The following is a 19,051-nucleotide window of genomic DNA, read 5'->3' on the forward strand; positions in this document are numbered from 1 at the left end:
AGCATGCGCTAAACATTAGAGATGCCCATATATTCCCATGGGCATCTTTGTAAAAGACCCCCTAAGTCCTCTGAGGACAGGTAAATACCTACTGTTCCTAAAACTCTGCTTGTGTACCAATGAAAATGTACCAGCTAAATCATAATTAATAGATTTAGCTTGTCTTCTGTGTAGGCTTTTCTGTAAATGTTTTGTAGAATGGAAGTCTACATCATAATTAATAGATTTAGCGGAGCTTGGGTGGCAGCACCGGTGGTGGGAGGCGGGGCTAGTGGTTGGGAGGCGGGGCTAGTGCTGGGTGGACTTCTACGGTCTGTGCCCTGAAAATGGCAGCTACAAATTGAGGTCAGGTATACACATAAAGTAGCACATATGAGTTTATCTTGTTGGGCAGACTGGATGGACCGTACAGGTCGTTTTCTGCTGTCATCTACTATGTTACTGGCACGTTACTATAACTACAGATATGCTGGGATATATCTTTCAAAACTTCTGCATACCTAGTCCTTAGCAGAGCTTTCAAAAGATCATTGGAATAGAATTTCTGTATGCATTCAGCACTTCCTGGGGAAGAAGTAAAAATTTGTTCACAACTACAAAAATGAACAGAAAAAGAAAAAAAATCCAAATTTCATCTGACCTGTTCATTCATGACTGTAGAGAGCTCACTTAGCATGTCTTTATAATGGAGTTTCATTTCTTCCTGGTATTCCAACTGGTCCTCCTTAATAAGGCGCTCATTGACCTCAAGAGCACGCCCGCATGCCTCCGCAAATTGTCTGAGTATAATTGCAGCAAATTAGAATCGTGAAAACAAAATTCATGTAAATGAAACATTACTTAAATCCATTTATGTCTTGCTAAACCTCTTTCTTTCAAACTGGGAATTTCTAATTTCATCAGTTTGCAATTTACAGTCGGTTTGCAAATTGCATGATGATAGAAGACATACAAAATGAGATTTTCAGAGGTTGTTACCTAAATATTTCTCGAAGTTGTTTCACTTGGTTTTCAGGATATTTATTTGCATTTGTTTCCTCAATAAAAGCTCGAGCATATGCCATTGGTCCTGCATTTACCTGAAATAAAACATATGACATTAGTCTAAGGGCCTTGTTTAATAAGCTGCACTAAGGGTGCGCTAATGTTTTTAGCATGTTTTATACAAAAGTATCAAGTCAGTGCCCACTTTAATTATCTGTTCAGTAATCAGAATGTTATATATTACATGCTACTATGTATTTGATTACTGTTATAATTATTCACACATATATGGTATCTTCAGACCATCATAGGCGATACTCTGGTTACTGGTGGTACACCATTAACAGTTGTCATATGATGACTATTTCCCACATTTCTCACCATCGGTCTTTGGTATAAAATACCTATATGTATTTGTACTATATTTTCTTTAAATACTTTTTTTATATTCAGTTTCTTCTACCATCTTGGCTGAAGGGGTTGGAACACTTGACACTCTTTTTGAGACAGAAAGGGGCATACCTTGAAAAAGCCTTATCAAGCGAAAACGTGTCAGTATGCAGCCCTGGTATTTAGTTTGACAAGACATCAGGATCATTTAAAAGCTATGTAAAGATGACATTTTTGTCTAAGTAGTAAATGGTAGAAGAAACTGAATATAAAAAGTATTTAAAGAAAATGTAGTACAAATACATATAGGTATTTTATACCAAAGACCGATGACAAGAAAGGTGGGAAATAGTCACCATATGAGAACTTGCTGCGTGGCCATTTTGGGGGGGAGCCCTTAGGCAAGTGCTCCCGTGCTAACCTGGCGGTAACCAGGCAATGACTGGCACTGCCTAATTATTGCCAGATATGATGGCACGCTGAGGGTGGGAAGTACTGCCAGGCTGCTCGCGTTGGGCTTACCGCCACTTTGTAAAGTGGATCTTATAAGAATTGTGTACAGATCTTTATAGGATAGTGCTTAGCACAAAGCGCATGCAAATCCAAATTGTTGCCAATAATTGATTGCCAGCACCCAATTATTGGTGTTATTTGGCTCATTAGCCAATTTAGTTGCATGTACATCTCAGGATAGTGCACAATTTTGTGCGCAAAAATCTGCATGTCATTTATAGAATCTGGGGATAGTGATTCCTTACCTGTAAAAGTACTAGTATACTGTACACACATGCGAGAGATATATAAATACATACAATTATAGAATTGCCTTTATTATGTTATGCCAAATTGCAAGGTTATTTTATAGATTAATGTCTGTTACCCTAGGACATGAGTGGGCAAAATATTGGGCATCATTGTGTAGCCATAGAAAAAGTCACTCATCGACTTAAAAACCCTCAATATTTGATTTTTTATTTTTATTAAATTTTACTATTTTTCGGCGTCCTCAATCTTTTCTAGAAGATACAATCTTCGTTTGAAAATTATAGCGAATACAGTTATGACGGCGCAGTGTTCCACAAATAAGCAGGTTCCCTGATGAAGACATTCGAAACGGGACCGTTGGAACCTTTGCATTTATCTATTTTTTGGATCTAGCGTCTTTTTACTAGACAATTTGAACATAACACAGCATTGAAAGCACTAAAGAACAACACCGTTCTGTATTTCTGGGCAAGATAAGTGATTCAATTTTGATATTTTTGATTATTTAGATATTGCCATTAAGTTTTAAGGTTGAATTAGTCATGCACAGATATTGATATAGTAAAATTTAATAAAAATAAAAAATCAAATATTGAGGGTTTTTAAGTCGATGATGACTTTTTCTATGGGCTACACAATGAATGTTCATGTGTAAACAATAGCCATAGCAGTTGAGACTTTTCCCTCATTAGCAATTTAACATCTGCTTTACAAACATTTAGATTATCTATCACAGCCAGCAGAGAATCTGTTAGGTAAAGCAAAATATTGGGCCACATTAGCGGTTAGTGAGGTGTGAGTGGGAGACTTTCCTTTGGAATTCCAGACGAGGAGTAGCAAATGGAGGTAGCCCAGCTGTAGGTTGCATGGCAAGAACTAACATTACTTCTGTCCTGCTGATGTCACTTCCATTCAGATGTCACTTGTTTTTGCCACCATGGATTGTGATGCATCTCACCAACAAAGTCTGGATGATGAATAGTGGCACAGATGTGGCTTGCAGGTCATAGGCTCCCATCTTTGTCCGTGGGGCATCTCAGAACTACAAATTAATTTCTACTTAGTCTTTAGCTAGCTACAAATGGGCCCAGTCTTCAAAATGAAGGGTGTAAAAACCATAGAACAGGAGTTCCTAACCCAGTCCTTGGGACTCTCCCAGCCTATCAGATTTTAAGAATATCCACAATGAATATGCATGAGAGAAATCTGCATGCACTACCTCCATTATGTGCAAATCTATCTCATACATATTCATTGTGGGTATCCTGTAGACCTGACTGACTGACTGTGTCCAAGAACTGAGTTGAGAACTACTACCATAGAACTATATCTACATCTGAGAGGTTCTACTCCCAAATTCTGTAATTTAATTGCTTTTATTAGGCAGCTTATGATACAGAAATATTGTACCACTTCTTTTCTCTAATATCAAGATTAATAATAAAATAAATATTCATTTAAATTTTAACATTTGCACTGTTATTGAGTACAAATATAATCATTTGAAATATATGACACTGTTTTATATACCTTTGCTGTTAACTCCACTTTAATTGGTCAGTTTGTATTTATAGAAATGGAATAAAGCCACAGACTTGTGATTTCAACTCTTACCTTAACACTAACACTTCCTTGTAGTTTGAGTTGTAGTCTAATCATGTCAACATCTTCCATTGTACAAAGCTGATTCAGTTCTGCAACTTTCTTGGACATCTCGTCAATGGCCACTTCAATAGGGTTCAGTTGTGTGCTTGTTTGGCTTATGACTTGAATTCTTTTCTTCACATATGGAAATGAATGACTGGCTACTCAAAAACAAGCAAAGTAAAAAGAAAGGCAAAACAAATATTTAATTAGTGTGTACCTTCTCTGAACACCGTCTCTGGTACCATTTTTTGAGCATAAATATATAAACAGCTGACCAGGGATGTGCAGGAAAACAATATGGTTTCTTTGGTTAATGTTTTTTTTTTTACTCTTGTATCCCTATTCTATTGGGTAAGCAAGTGGGGACAAAAGTAGAGGGAATTGGAGTTAACCCTAATGAGTAGGGGGTTTCAAGTTTCAATATAATTGCACTGAAACCAGTGGGATATGGTGATGTTTACAGTAGGGGATTCAATATAGTGTCAAACAATAAAGAGTGGCTCAATTTATCACTTCCCATCTCCACAAAACCTAACCGAGGAACTCATCAGCCACACTACCACCCAAGAAATTCAACAAGAATGGTTCAGAAACCCCAATACAATACCTCCCACTTCAGCAAAAATACCAAGAGCGGCTTTGAGGGGCATAATCGAACGGGGATGCCCATCTATAAGGGCGGCCATCTGTAATGACGGCCCCGTAAAGCGGCGTACCCGACTGCATTACTGAAACAAGAGGGCCGGCCATCTTTTGTTTCGATAATACGGTCGGGGCTGGCCAAATCTCAACATTTGGGCCGCCCTTAGAGATCGCCGGCGTTAGAGATGGCCGCCATTGGTTTTCGCCGATAATGGAAACTAATGGTGGCCATCTCAAACCCGGCCAAATCCAAGCCATTTGGTCATGGGAGGAGCCAGCATTTGTAGTGCACTGATCCCCCTCACATGCCAGACACCAACCGAGCACCCTAGGGGGGCACTGCAGTGGACTTCACAAATTGATCCCAGGTGCATAGCTCCCTTACCTTGGGTGCTGAGCCCACAACCCCCCCCCCAAAAAAAACCCACTACCCACAACTGTACAACACTACCATAGACCTTAAAGTGTAACGGGGGGCACCTAGATGTGGGTACAGTGGGTTTCGGGTGGGTTTTGGAGGGCTCCCATTTACCACCACAAGTGTAAGAGGTAGGGGGGATGGGCCTGGGTCCGCCTGCCTGAAGTGCACTGCAGTACCCACTAAAAACTGCACCAGGGACCTGCATAGTGCTATGATGGAGCTGGGTATGACATTTGAGGCTGGCATAGAGGCTGGCAAAAAATGTTTTTTAATTATTTTTTTGGGTGAGAGGGGGTTGGTGACCACTGGGGGAGTAAGGGGAGGTCATCCCCAATTCCCTCCGGTGGTCATCTGGTCAGTTCGGGCACCTTTTTAAGGCTTGGTCGTGAATAAAAAGGGACCAAGTAAAATCGGCCAAATGCTCGTCAGGGCCGGCTTTCTTTTTTCCATTATCGGCCGAGGCCAGACATCTGTTAACCATGCCCCGTCCTGCCTTCGGTACACTGCTGACATGCCCCCCTTGAACTTTGGCCGGCCCTGCGATGGAAAGCAGTTGAAGCCGGCCAAAATCGGCTTTCGATTATATCGATTTGGCCGGCCTTAGGAGAAGGCTGGTCATCTCCCGATTTGTGTCGGAAGATGGCCGCCCTTCTCCGAAAATAAGCAGGTTAGTGGCCCAAACCTCCCATGCCAGTGTGATACTAATGTAAATATACATTCTGCAAACCAAGAGAGCGAGAATCAAGGTGCTTGCACACCAAGGAATGAAAAGAACAAGTGAGAACTGAAGTGCAGTTTATAAAACCAAAATAAAATTTTATAAACTGTGCCACAGTTCTTCCTTTTTCTTTCTGAAGATATATTCTGCATCCACACAAATCCCTCTCATGACAATGGGTACAGAGCAGAACTAGGATATTTCCCAACAGAACTCAAAAAACTGTACAAAAAACAAACAACCCCCCCCCCATCAGATTCTGATGTCATCTCAGTTAACAGCAACACAAGCCCTCTCCAGTATCAGGCATATTGTGAACTAATACAAAAACCTTACAAACGTCATTCAGGACCTGTAGAGCAAATCTACCATTCCATAATAGCATTGGCTTTCAAAATTCACACAACAAGGAGCCTTTCCATAAAAATATAGGGCCATAAATATTTCAGTGGGCCCAGAACATTCATATAGCTACTGGGAAAACCGAACAAGTTGTATTGCTACAGTACAAATCCCTGGGTAGAGACTCCATGTTAGCAGTTTGTCTGGCATCAGTCACACACACAGAACATAGATTAACAATGAATTTATATTTAGCCATATACCTTTCGGTTCAATGGATCACATGGACATTAGCAGGAAATACAAAGCACTAAAAGTAAATTTGCTGTTACTGGACAAACATATTGTAATCAGTATGATTTAGAACAAATTTTCTAAATAGATAGGTCTTTAATTGTTTATGAAACAGATTGTAATTAACTCTAGACAATAATAAATCTTTAATAGCCTTATCCAACGAATTGCTTAGATTCTTTAAAGGAGGAAACTAATTAAAAAATCTAGTGATCTGGTAACTCTTAATTTTGGGGTAAAAACAAAGCGTTCTAAGAGATATACTGGGGCTAAACCATACATAACTTTATAAATAAAGCAGGAGAACAATACCCTGGCTTGCACTGGAAGCACTGAAGCTTTTCATAATGCCAAGATACACTATCAAATCTTTTCAAAGAATAGATTAGATGTAACACAAACTTCTATATAGTAAGACGTTTCTTCAGTACTTGTTTCGAAGCTCCCAAATAGATAATATAAAAGATGATATTATAATAATCAAGTAAACTTAAAATGAAGCTTGGACTATGAGTCGGAAATGATCTTGATCAAAATATTTCCAAATGTGAAGTAAATTATGCATCGGAAAAAAAGATTTTTGTGTAAGAGTGTTAATTTATGCCTCTAGAGACACTTTATTATCCAATCAGATTACCAGAATCTCAACAGATGAAGAAAAATAATATAGTATCTCATTAATCATAATACTAATAATACTCTTTTCATCCATATCAGCAGTATAACAGAAATTTTGTTTTATCTGAGTTTAATTTAAGTTTATGCTTTGTCATCCACAATTCTATCTTATTGAGAATACTTTGAAGTAACTCTAAACGAGATGACACTGAAAAAGTAAAAGGAACTCTAATCATAATATTATCGACATAGCTATAAAGATAAACTCCTAATTGTTCTAGAGCATATCCTAATTAAAAAGAATGGGACAGAGTGGAGAACTCTGTGGAACACCACAGGGATTATACCAGGTCTCTGAGCAATTATCATCAAATTTTGCTCTATAGGAGTGATCCCTCAAAAAGCCATAAAACCACTTATAGACATTACCAGTTATTTCCATGCTCTCTAAAATATGCAAAAGAATGTCATGGTCCACTAAATCAAAGGCCCAAGATAGATCAAACTGTAGCACCAGAGCCTTTTTGCCCTCAGACAAAACTATACGGATGTTATCTAAGAGAGCGCCAATAACGGTCTCGTTGCTAAAGTTTGACCTAAATCCTGATTAAGAAGTATGTAAAATGTCATGTTGATCCAGGTAATCAGAAAGTTGAGCCATCACTACTCCCTCCATAAGCATACACAACAAAGGAATAGAAGCGATAGGCCTGTAATTCGTTAGCAATTGGCTGGATTCCTTTATGTTCTTAATACAGAATAAGTGGCCATAGACCAAAAACAGAAACGTGTAGGTAGTCAAAAATTAAACTTGAATCCAAAGAAGACAGACAAGGGGACAATAAACATAAAGCATAATAGCAAAATTTTATGAATAGAGCAAAAAATATGTATACATACTCCCTTAAAGTAGTCTTTCCAATCAGCACCACTAAGAACAACATATCACAAGGTTAATTTACGTTCTCTTTACCCTGTAAAAGATTCTTTAAGTCAACAGGATCAAAGAAAACAAATCCATTCCACTGTAAGGATAAGAATAAGGGTAGTGAGATTTGATATACTGCCTTTCTGTGGAGGACAGCAAGCACTTAGAAAAAAACTAGCACCAAGGGACAAGTTTCAGATGGAGAAAGCTCTTCCTTCTAATCTGCCTTGCCCTTGAAACAACAGGGAAAAACATATGCTCTGATCCCTAAACTTCTCATTTTTCTTACTAAAAAAGAGATTTCAAAACCAAATTCTTATCTGCTCCTAAGGAAAAAGAGACTAACCCCTGGATTCTATAAATGGCACCAAATTTGGGTGCTGAAATTTCGGCATAAATCGTAGATGCATGCGTAACTATATTGTTTAATGAGCCAATTAACATCAAGTAATTTATGTTAACAACCAATCACTGAAATTAATTGGCAATAATTTTGATTTGCATGCGCATTTGCCTGTGTGCTATTTCATAACCCTGGGCACCCACATCCTATAGTGTGCAATCCAGAAGGGGGTATGGCAATGGGATGGGAGGGACATGGGTGGGTCAGGGACGTTCCAAGAAAAGCAGTGCAGGGTTATGAAATAAGGGGGTCTTCACACCTAACTTGGCCACTGGGAATTACACTATCTTGCTTATTTTCAAAAGGGAAGGAACCCCATCTTCCGACACAAATCGGGAGATGGGCGTCCTTCTCCCGAGGTCGCCCAAATCGGCATAATCGAAAGCCGATTTTTTGCATCCTCAACTGCTTTCCGTTGCGGGGATGACCAAAGTTCATGGGGCATGTCAGCAGTGTACCGAAGGCGGGACGACCATCTCTAAGGTCGATCATCTCAACATTTAGGTCGACCATCTCTAAGGTCAACCTAAATATTGAGATTTGGGGGTCCCCGACCGTATTATCGAAACAAAAGATGGACGTCCATCTTGTTTCTATAATACGGGCTTCCCCGTCCCTTCGCCGGAACGTCCTTAAAGATGGACGCCCTTAGAGATGGTCATCCCCATTCGATTATGCCCCTCCATGTTTCAGCAGGTGTAAGTCTGGTGTTCAGAGTTGGGTGCAGAATTCGGTGCTAAGTGCTATTCTGTAAAGGCGACATGCCCTTAACAGAATCGTGCTTAGTGCCAATCTTTTCCAGCACCCAGAATTTGCCACCATTTATAGAATCTGGCCCTAAGAGGGTAGCCCTAGTGGTTATATAATTAACTGATGACTCAAGGAAAGCTGTTAAGTCCAAACTTTTATCAGAAGCCAACATATCAAGGTCACCCTCAGTCTCATTCTTTTGCAACTTATTTAAAGAATCATGATAAAGTCCAGAGATGCCGAGTCAAAACTAGAAATATTTAGGCTTTCTGGAAATACTTTCTAAGCAGCTTCCTAGGTGATACTAATTTAATTGCAGGAAAAACTCTGAAAACATAGGGGGTAATATTAGGCCATGATGGTCTGCCATAGTTATTGTATACCCAGATATTTAATATTGGTATCTGAATACTGGCTAGTGCTGAATATCTGGATTTAATTTGTCCACCAGCACTTATTAGGGTAATGGTGATATTCAGACCAGCATCTAAATAAGTAACCAGATATAGTTATGATGCCTCTTTTAAAGTGGCATAGCTAGGACTGAATGGGCCCTGAGTGGAAAATTAAGATGGGCCCTATAATACAATCTCTCTTATGATTGTAGGGATGGGTTATGAGGGGGGGGGGGGGGGGAGGAGAAGGGAAAACCCCCTTCCAGTACACAACCCTGCAAAAAGCAAACCAAATTTCAGACCTATATAAGCAACTTGTCAGAGTAACAGTAATAGAACTTAAATACAAGATATCAGAGGTTCACTTTTCTTAAAGCTGACATATTACAATTAATAAATTCAGAGAAAAAATACATTGTTCTACCTTTATTGTCTGAACATTGCTCTGGGCCTAGTGTCTCTTTTCTGGGTTTTTTTCTACTCTCTTTTCTCAGTATCCTGTCTTTTTCACATTCTTCTTTCTCTATGCCTATCATTCATCTTCCCTATGCGTCTCTTATCCATCCTATCCAGCATCTTCCCTCTGAATTCCTATCCCTATTTTACTGTGTCCAGCATTTTTTCTCTATGTTCCTGTATCTATGATCCCTCCATGCCCAGAATCTCTCCTCTGTGTCCCTGTCCATCCCCATATCCAGCTTCGTCCCTCTTTCTTCCCTGTCACCCCTATGCTCCCCCGCCACCCCAAGGTCAGAATTTCTTCCTATCTCTCAGTATCGCTCCCCTGTCCCCCCTCACCCAGGGGCCAGCATTTTTCACTCTCTCTCTTCCCTGCCAGCTCTGGCCTCTCAACCCAGGGTCAGCATTTCTCTCTCTCCTCTGCCCCCTCCCCATAACTTGGGGCCAGTACTTTTTTTCTCTCCCCTACCACCCTCAACCCTGGGGCCAGCATTTCTCCATGTCACATCCCTACCCCTCTTCCCCCTGTGGTCTGGAATCACTCTCTCCCTTTCTCCATTGGTCCAGTGTTTTTCCCCTTCTCTCCATCTCTCACCCCCCCACCCCTGTGCAGGCCTGGCATCTCCCCATCTCTCTGTTCCATGTAGGCCTGCCCATATTAAGTTACATCAGAAGAGGTAGGGCACAACAGAAGAAAGGCCTTGGCGGGACTGGTCACAAGCAGTCTGTTGTCTTCACTGCCTCTGAGGCCCATTCAGTCACTTTGGAGGACAGCTGGGAGGGGCAGAGATGAATGCTGGACCCATGAAGGAGAGAAGAAGAGATGCTGGGACTGTGTGTGTGGGAGGTAATTGTACAGATGCCAGACACATGTGGGGGTGGGGGTGGGGGGTAAGATGGAGAAATACCAGATAGTAGGGGGGCAAGGGGGGTCAAGGAAGGGAAACAGAGAGATTTGGATAGGGGGCTGGAGATCAGAGGGCACCTCAGTTCCACAGCAGGCAGCCCCTACAATTGGGTGGCCCTGGGCATTTTGCAGAGCTCGCTCAAAGGCAGGTATGACCCTGGCCTTTTTGCTAACCTTACTTTATCCAGGCAGTTACCTGCTTAGCAGACTGAAAATTGCCACTAACTAGGTAAGTTTAACCTCCTCCCAGGTTCTACCCCCAGATCACCCTAGCACTATCCAGAAAGTGCCAAGGTGATCTGTCCAAATTTTTAGTGGCATTTTCCTGATAATGGTGCTAAAAATTCAGATATGGGCCTGGTGAAAAGGACTTACTCAGGTAGGCACTGCTTGTACCCAGATTAGTGCCACTAAATATCAACCCTATAGATTATTGGCCTTTAGATAGTTTTCCATAGTTTCTATTTGCTTAATACTAACAGAGCTAGTTGTTTGTAGAACTCCCACGTGGGATTCCAATTTAGCAAGTCCGAATTCAATTGTATCTGCCCTCTTCTCATGGTCTTCTACTGTGGCCACAGTCTCTTTCAAAAAAATAATTATCTGAGCCCCCATGCCTTGAAGCATAGCCTCTGTTCAGGATACTGTTTGCTATATGTATATGACAGAAGGAACAACATATGAATATAAGAATAGCCATACTGGGTCAGACGGTTCATCTAGCCTGCATCTAACAGTGGCCAATCCAGGTCACAAGTACCTGGCAGAATCCCTTAGAGTAGCATGATTGCATGCTACTGATCCCAGGGATAAGTAGTGGCTTACCCCTATGCCCAACTCTGAATTCAAAGGAGAGCTGAATTGGTGGGAGAAGGGGAGCCTTCTGGACAGCACTCTCTTGTCTCATAATCTGATTTGTTGTCCAAGAAAGGTTCACTTTGAAAGACCCCCCCCCATCTCCTAATCCATCCTGGGATAGTACATTAGTTTCAAAATTAATTTGAGAGCTGGTGGTAGAGGTTTCACATCTGGGCTTAAAGACACCCCAGATGTTTGAAGGACATCAGTCACCCGATCCTCTGTTGTACTTAGTCATGATGTCGAACAAATGTGCTGATCCATAAGCCTTATACAGGACCAGCTGTCACAAGTTTCAATTTAATTTTCCTCTTCCCCATGGTAGCAAGTTTAAGCTCCTCAATGTCACAAAAGAAGATCCAAAGAGGTGCCCCTTAGGCTACACCCCTTCAGCCATATTGATGCACAACATAGCAGGCTCAGCTTTAACTGCCTTCTGTGGGTTCAGTCTGATGATGTCACAGAGGAGCTCCCCAAGAAGGGTGCTTTTCCTGGCACTCCTCCTCCTACCACAGTACTGACACTGCAAGCCCAAAATCTCAGCCTCCTCATCCCAAACAGGTGTGCACCCCTCATTAAATGTTATAACATTGAAAAGGTTCCCTACAGATGTAAACTCAAATATAAAACAGGACGTACTTGTTAAAACTGTTCTTCTTTTGCACTGTTCTTCTACACCTCCATGTTTCTTCCCGGACAAAGTAAAGGGAGTTTCAAAAACAAAATGTCTGATGTTGTGATGCGTTTCAAAATCAGTCTTTCTGTCTTCAAATTCCTTTGTTTCAAAGTACGGTGTGACATATGTAACCTGTATATAAGCAAATTTTGGGTCCAGGTCTTTGGGATTTACCTAGGATATATGAAAGTTGTTAGATATGACATAGAATCATGTACAAATAACAGTCATTCATTTTCTCGTGGAACGATTTGTTGTGTATGTTCCTGCAGTTCCTTCTATTTTGATTTACTGTAACTAATTTATAAGGGTTTTTACACAAAAGCACAGAAAATAACTTTTATAAATGAAACCCATTGAGTTTGTTTATGGTACCTGAGATAATAAAGGGCTGATTTCAGAAGGGAATCATTTACATATGTAAGATGCTGAATTACAAATGTAATTGGCCATTCATAGATAATTAGTGATTTTAGAAAAGCTGTTCTTGTGCGCGTATACCTGTGGCATGCAGAGATTTGATGGGAGTGTGTTCTGAGAATTCTTTGGATGGACCTTATATTATACCAGTATTATTTTTCAATGGAAATCTATGTATAGTGCCACTGAAAATTCGTACTTGCCACCCCAATGCTATTCAGATAGTGCCAAGGCACTAGGGGGTCTTTTTTTACTAAGGCATGCTAATAGATTTAGCGCACGCTAAATGATAAGACACCAATAGGAATATAATGGGCGTCTTCTCATTTAGCACACGCTAATGATTAGCACGCACTAAATCTGTTAGCATGCTTTAATAAAAGGGCCTCAATGAGTGCAGAGTGTGGGCATTCTATCCAGTGACATTTTAGTTCAGCATAAAATGTTAGTTCTACTTCTTATTCAGTTATAAAACATATACCGTCCAATATTCAAAGCAAGTTGACTGGCCGGGAATGGCTGCCGACCGGTTAGCTTGCTTGTATGCATCTATCCTGTCATTTTCAGTGGCCCTTAACTGGCTAGTGGTGCTGAAAACGACCGGTTAGCACTGAAGTGGAAGCTGGCTATGTTGGGGGCATTCCAGGGGTGGAGTCCAGTTAGTTCTCAATATTAAGAGCTCACCGTCCATGTTCAGCGCACAAATAGGACTGCATAAATAGCTGTCCTATTTTTATAAGCTAGCCTATTGCTGGTTAAGTCTGAATATTGACTTAATCAGGCACGCGCTAGCTGGCTTTAAAAAAACAGAAATTCTCTATCTATCTATCTATCTATCTATCTACAGTGCCGTAGCAAGGGCAGCTGACACCCGGGGCGGTTCGCCGCTGCGCACCCCCCCGGGTGCAGCACGACGACCCACCTCGGTGCGCACCCCCCCTCCGGCATGCACCCTCCCCCAGAGCGTGATCTTACTTAGTTTAGAAGCGAGGGGCGAGCGGGAGGGCCGATCCACCCCCGAGTCCACGTCGCTGGGAGCTGCGTCAGCTCCATTGGTTCCTTGCTCTCTCTGCCCCAGAACAGGAAGTAACCTGTTCCGGGGCAGAGGGAGCAAGGAACCAATGGAGATGACACCCCCCCCTCAGCGGCGTGCACCTGGGGCAGACTGCCCCACCACCCCCCCCCCTTCCTATGCCACTGTCTATCTATATCTCTGTGTGTGTAAAATTTCATTCCTCTTAAGCCATTTTCATTAAGAAAAATTATTTTTTTATAGTTCTTATTCTATTTGGGACAGTACATTTTCTATTCCTATTTAGTTTTCATTTTGGAAAAAATATTATTTTTGCTTCTGGCTCTTGTACACTAATGGTCAAAAATGTTTGTTCTGAATCTTATTTTCGTTAATGAAAATATTCCTGATTCCGCCCAACTATATGCACAGCCAGCTGTAAGTCACTGTTGCATAGCTAAGCAGCTCAAAGGCTATGTTATATTAAATTGCTTAGTTATACAGGTGAAGAGCAGTTTTGTAATACAGCACTTACAATTAGGTGCTCACAGACCCCCTAATTCTGAAAAAGTTGGCAAAAACCGAGTACGCAAATTTGGGTGCATGCCAAATTTGCACACACAATTTAACAAGCAATTATTGGCATTACTTAGATTTAACTGAAATGTACGCACCTAAATTTTATGCGAGTCAAAAAAGGGGGTGCGGAAATGGTAGGGTCATGTGTGTAGTTAGAGAATAAGGGCATCCACACCCAAATTTACACATGGGTATTTGCACCAAGTTTTGATTGGTGAAAATGGCTGTGCCTAAAGTTAGAAGTGATTCCCAGGCATAAGTGCTATTCTATAAACTGTGCTTAACTTTAAGCACGGCTTATTCTTTTGGCACCACATATAGAACCTAGCCCAGAGTGTCCAGTAGGAGCTTAAAGGAAAGTGGATGCCTACTTTCCTTTACAGAATATTAGCCTAATCGGGTATATACATCCTTCCAACTCTTATATTTCCAAGTTACTCGCGTTAACATCCTCCTTTAATCTCCAACTATGCTCCACCTCCCCCACTCATCAAAATGGTTACTGTCTTGATCTCATCTTCTCCTCCAACTGTTCACCCTCTAGTTTCCTTGCCTCTGATCTTCCCCTCTCTGATCACCATCTTATAACTTTCACACTTAAATCTCCTCCCTCCCAGTCCCGTCCTATCTTATCTAATTTATCTAGGAATCTTCACGATATGACCCTTCATCTCTATCCTCCCATGTTTCAAACCTCCTCTCTACTGTGGCACCATCCACGTCTGTCAACGAGGCTGTTTCTTCTTACAACAATACTCTATCCTCTGCCTTAGACACTCTTGCACCTTTGATGACCCGCCCTATAAGGCGTACAAAACCCCAACCTTGGCTGACTTCTAATATCCGCTACCTACGTTCCTGTACCCGCTCCGCCGAACGCCTCTGGCGGAAATCTCGGGCCCTTGCTGATTTCTTACACTTTAAGTTCATGCTGACCTCCTTCCAATCTGCTCTTTTACGCGTCAAACAGGATTATTACATCCAACTGACCAACTCTCTTGGCTCTAACCCTCGACTTCTCTTCACCACATTGAACTCTCTCCTCAAGGTGCCCCCTCCCCCAACTCCCCCTTCATTATCTCCTCAGACCCTTGCTGAATTCTTTCATGACAAGGTTCAAAAGATAAACCTTGAATTCTCTACCTCGCCACCTCTCTCTCCAGTAGTCTCCCCAGTATCTACACTCGTCCTTCCCTACACCCCTTCCCGTGCACTCCGCTCCATGGATAAATCCTTCTTATCTGTTCCCTTCTCCACTACTGCCAACTCCAGACTTTGCGCCTTCTGTCTCGCTGCACCCTACGCCTGGAATAAACTTCCTGAGCCCCTACGTCTTGCCCCATCCTTGGCCACCTTTAAATCTAGACTGAAAGCCCACCTCTTTAACATTGCTTTTGACTCGTAACCACTTGTAACCACTCGCCTCCACCTACCCTCCTCTCTTCCTTCCCGTTCACATTAATTGATTTGATTTGATTTGCTTACTTTATTTATTTTTTGTCTATTAGATTGTAAGCTCTTTGAGCAGGGACTGTCTTTCTTCTATGTTTGTGCAGCGCTGCATATGCCTTGTAGCGCTATAGAAATGCTAAATAGTAGTAGTAGTAGTAGTAGTCTGTTCCCCTCTCTCTCCTTCCCCTCATTCCTTTTCCTCCTTTCCTGAAGTTACTATAGAGGAAACTACACTTCTCCTTTCTTCCTCAAAATGTACCACCTGTTCCTCTGATCCCATTCCCACCCACCTTCTTAATGCCATCTCACCTGCTCTTATTCCTTTTATCTGTCACATTCTCAACCTCTCACTTTCCACTGCAACTGTCCCTACTGCCTCTAAACATGCTGTGGTCACACCTTTCCTTAAGAAGCCTTCACTCGACCCTACTTGTCCCTCTAATTACAGACCCATCTCCCTCCTCCCTTTTCTCTCCAAATTACTTGAGCGTGCTGTTCACCACCGCTGCCTTGATTTTCTTTCCTCACATGCTATTCTTGACCCACTACAATCTGGTTTTCGCCCTCTCCACTCAACCGAAACTACGCTTACTAAAGTCTCCAATGACCTATTACTGGCTAAATCCAGAGGTCTCTATTCCATCCTCATTCTTCTTGATCTTTCCACTGCTTTTGACACTGTCGATCACAGCATACTCCTCGATATCCTGTCCTCACTTGGATTCCAGGGCTCTGTCCTTTCCTGGTTCTCTTCCTACCTCTCCCTCCGCACCTTCAGTGTTCACTCTGGTGGATCCTCTTCTACTTCTATCCCTCTGCCTGTCGGCGTACCTCATGGTTCTGTTCTTGGTCCCCTCCTCTTTTCTATCTACACTTCTTCCCTTGGTTCATTAATCTCATCCCATGGCTTCTCCTACCATCTCTATGCAGATGACTCCCAAATCTACCTTTCTACCCCTGATATCTCACCTTGCATCCAAACCAAAGTTTCAGCGTGCTTGTCTGACATTGCTATCTGGATGTCTCAACGCCACCTGAAATTAAACATGACCAAAACCGAACTTCTCATTTTTCCCCCCCAAACCCACCTCCCCACTCCCCCCGTTTTCTATTTCTGTTGATGGCTCTCTCATTCTCCCTGTTCTCCTCAGCTCGAAAACCTTGGGGTCATCTTTGACTCTTCTCTCTCCTTCTCTGCTCATATCCAGCAGATCGCCAAGACCTGTCATTTTTTTCTTTACAACATCCGTAAAATCTGCCCCTTTCTTTCCGAGCACTCTACCAAAACCCTCATCCCACACCCTTGTCACCTCTCGTTTAGACTACTGCAATCTGCTTCTTGCTGGCCTCCCACTTAGTCACCTCTCCCCTCTCCAATCGGTTCAAAACTCTGCTGCCCGTCTCGTCTTCCGCCAGGGTCGCTTTACTCATACTATCCCTTTCCTCAAGTCGCTTCACTGGCTCCGTATCCGTTTTCGCATCCTGTTCAAACTTCTTCTACTAACCTATAAATGTACTCACTCTGCTGCTCCCCAGTATCTCTCCACACTCATCCTTCCCGTGCACTCCGCTCCATGGATAAATCCTTCTTATCTGTTCCCTTCTCCATTACTGCCAACTCCAGACTCCGCGCCTTCTGTCTCGCTGCACCCTACGCCTGGAATAAACTTCCTGAGCCCCTATGTCTTGCCCCATCCTTGGCCACCCTTTAAATCTAGACTGAAAGCCCACCTCTTTAACATTGCTTTTGACTCGTAACCACTTGTAACCACTCACCTCCACCTACCCTCCTCTCCTCCTTACTGTACACATTAATTGATTTGATTTGCTTACTTTATTTTTTGTCTATTAGATTGTAAGCTCTTTGAGCAGGGACTGTCGTTCTTCTATGTTTGTGCAGCGCTGCGTATGCCTTGTAGCGCTATAGAAATGATAAATAGTAGTAGTAGTAGTAGTAATCAAGAGCTGGTGTAAATGCTTGTGCCTAAATACTGAAGACATGCATGTAATAAGTTATGTAAATGCGAGCCCTGTCTTGGCTCTGTTTGAGTACACCCACTTGCAAATACACACTATGCAAGATACATGCATATTTACAAAATAGTACTTACGTGTAATATTGGCACATACACACATATATGCCATTATTATAAACATTTATGCAGATACCCCCTAATTCTATATATAGGGCTAGATTCTATATAAGGCACCTAAAAAATCCACACAGTAAACATTTCTGCCTAAGTGTACTCTATAAGCAGCGCTTAGAGTTAGGCGCAGTATATAGAATACTCTTAGCTGATATCCCAGTGCCTAAAACTACACGTTTCCATTTACACCAACAAAAACGTGGCATAAATCTCTGCACGTAGATTTATGCACCCTGGGCCATATTCTATGAGTATAAATTTTGGAACACCCACGAAATGCCCATTTCCATGCCCATAGTCATGCCCTTTTTGAACTGCATGCATTAGAATTTAGGTGCAGTTCATTACAGAATACGCTTAGCAAGTTGTGTGCGTAAATTCTAATTATTACCAATTAGTGCATATTATTTCCTAAGTGCTCTTATCAACGCTGATTAGCTTGTTAAGCCAATTAAGCTATATGCATGGTTATAGAATATGTCTAGATTTTGGCATGGATCTCTAGGCGTGCTATATAGAATCTTGGGGATAGCACTCAAAATTGTACGTGCATAGCACATGGCTATGGAAGCAATTTTTGTTATTTATGATTTATGTTGTTTTTGATCTGAAGTCTGTGATGTATTTTATTACTGTGTATGTAACTTTGTAATCCACCAAGAATGCAGGATTGTGAAGAACAGAAATTTGAAATAAATACATTGTGAGTGCAATTTAATTGCTTAATGAGCTAATTAGCACTAATAATTGGGTGCTAACAATCGATTATTGGCGCCAATTGGCAATAATTGAATTTACACATGCATCTTTGCAGTTGCTATTCTATAAAGATGTGCACGTAAGTTTTTCCTGGGTGGATCTGAAAAGGGGGAGGGTGAGTCAGGGGTATTTCTAGGATTTGCGCACAGTGCTATAGAATTCAGGGGATCCTCACCTATTTTAGGTGCAGGGGTTTACAGTAGGGTTCAGTTGGTGTAAATTCTCATACCCAAAATTGAGCATGGATCCAACTTTGAGCACCGTTTATAGAATAGTACTTAGCGTGCATTTGTTTGGTGCCCAAATATGCGCACTATTTGCAAAATTGAGCCCATAATGCACATGTACAATGCTGCGTATGTCTAGTAGCGCTATAGAAATGATAAGCAATAGTAGTATGTAAATATTAGCTCCTATTTTATAGAATTACCCTCATAGTGGCTGCTAAACATATACCTCAGTATTCATACTTGTAAAGGCAG

The 19,051-nt window shown here is 41.6% G+C and overlaps 1 protein-coding gene across 1 annotated transcript in view; it reads right to left on the minus strand.

Annotated features, from left to right (window-relative positions):
* The window catches only part of DOCK10 (dedicator of cytokinesis 10), a 370,777-nt gene that overhangs the window by 5,923 nt on the left and 345,803 nt on the right, over nt 1-19,051 (minus strand). The window contains exons 52-55 of the mRNA XM_030216095.1: nt 12,161-12,371; nt 3,754-3,944; nt 979-1,079; nt 641-779 (exon numbers count right to left, since the gene is read on the minus strand). Of these exons, the coding sequence (XP_030071955.1) occupies nt 641-779; nt 979-1,079; nt 3,754-3,944; nt 12,161-12,371 (642 nt within the window). The remainder of the gene's footprint in view (nt 1-640; nt 780-978; nt 1,080-3,753; nt 3,945-12,160; nt 12,372-19,051) is intronic.

Source organism: Microcaecilia unicolor, chromosome 10 (assembly GCF_901765095.1).
Source record: "Microcaecilia unicolor chromosome 10, aMicUni1.1, whole genome shotgun sequence".
In the NCBI taxonomy this organism is placed as follows: domain Eukaryota; kingdom Metazoa; phylum Chordata; class Amphibia; order Gymnophiona; family Siphonopidae; genus Microcaecilia; species Microcaecilia unicolor.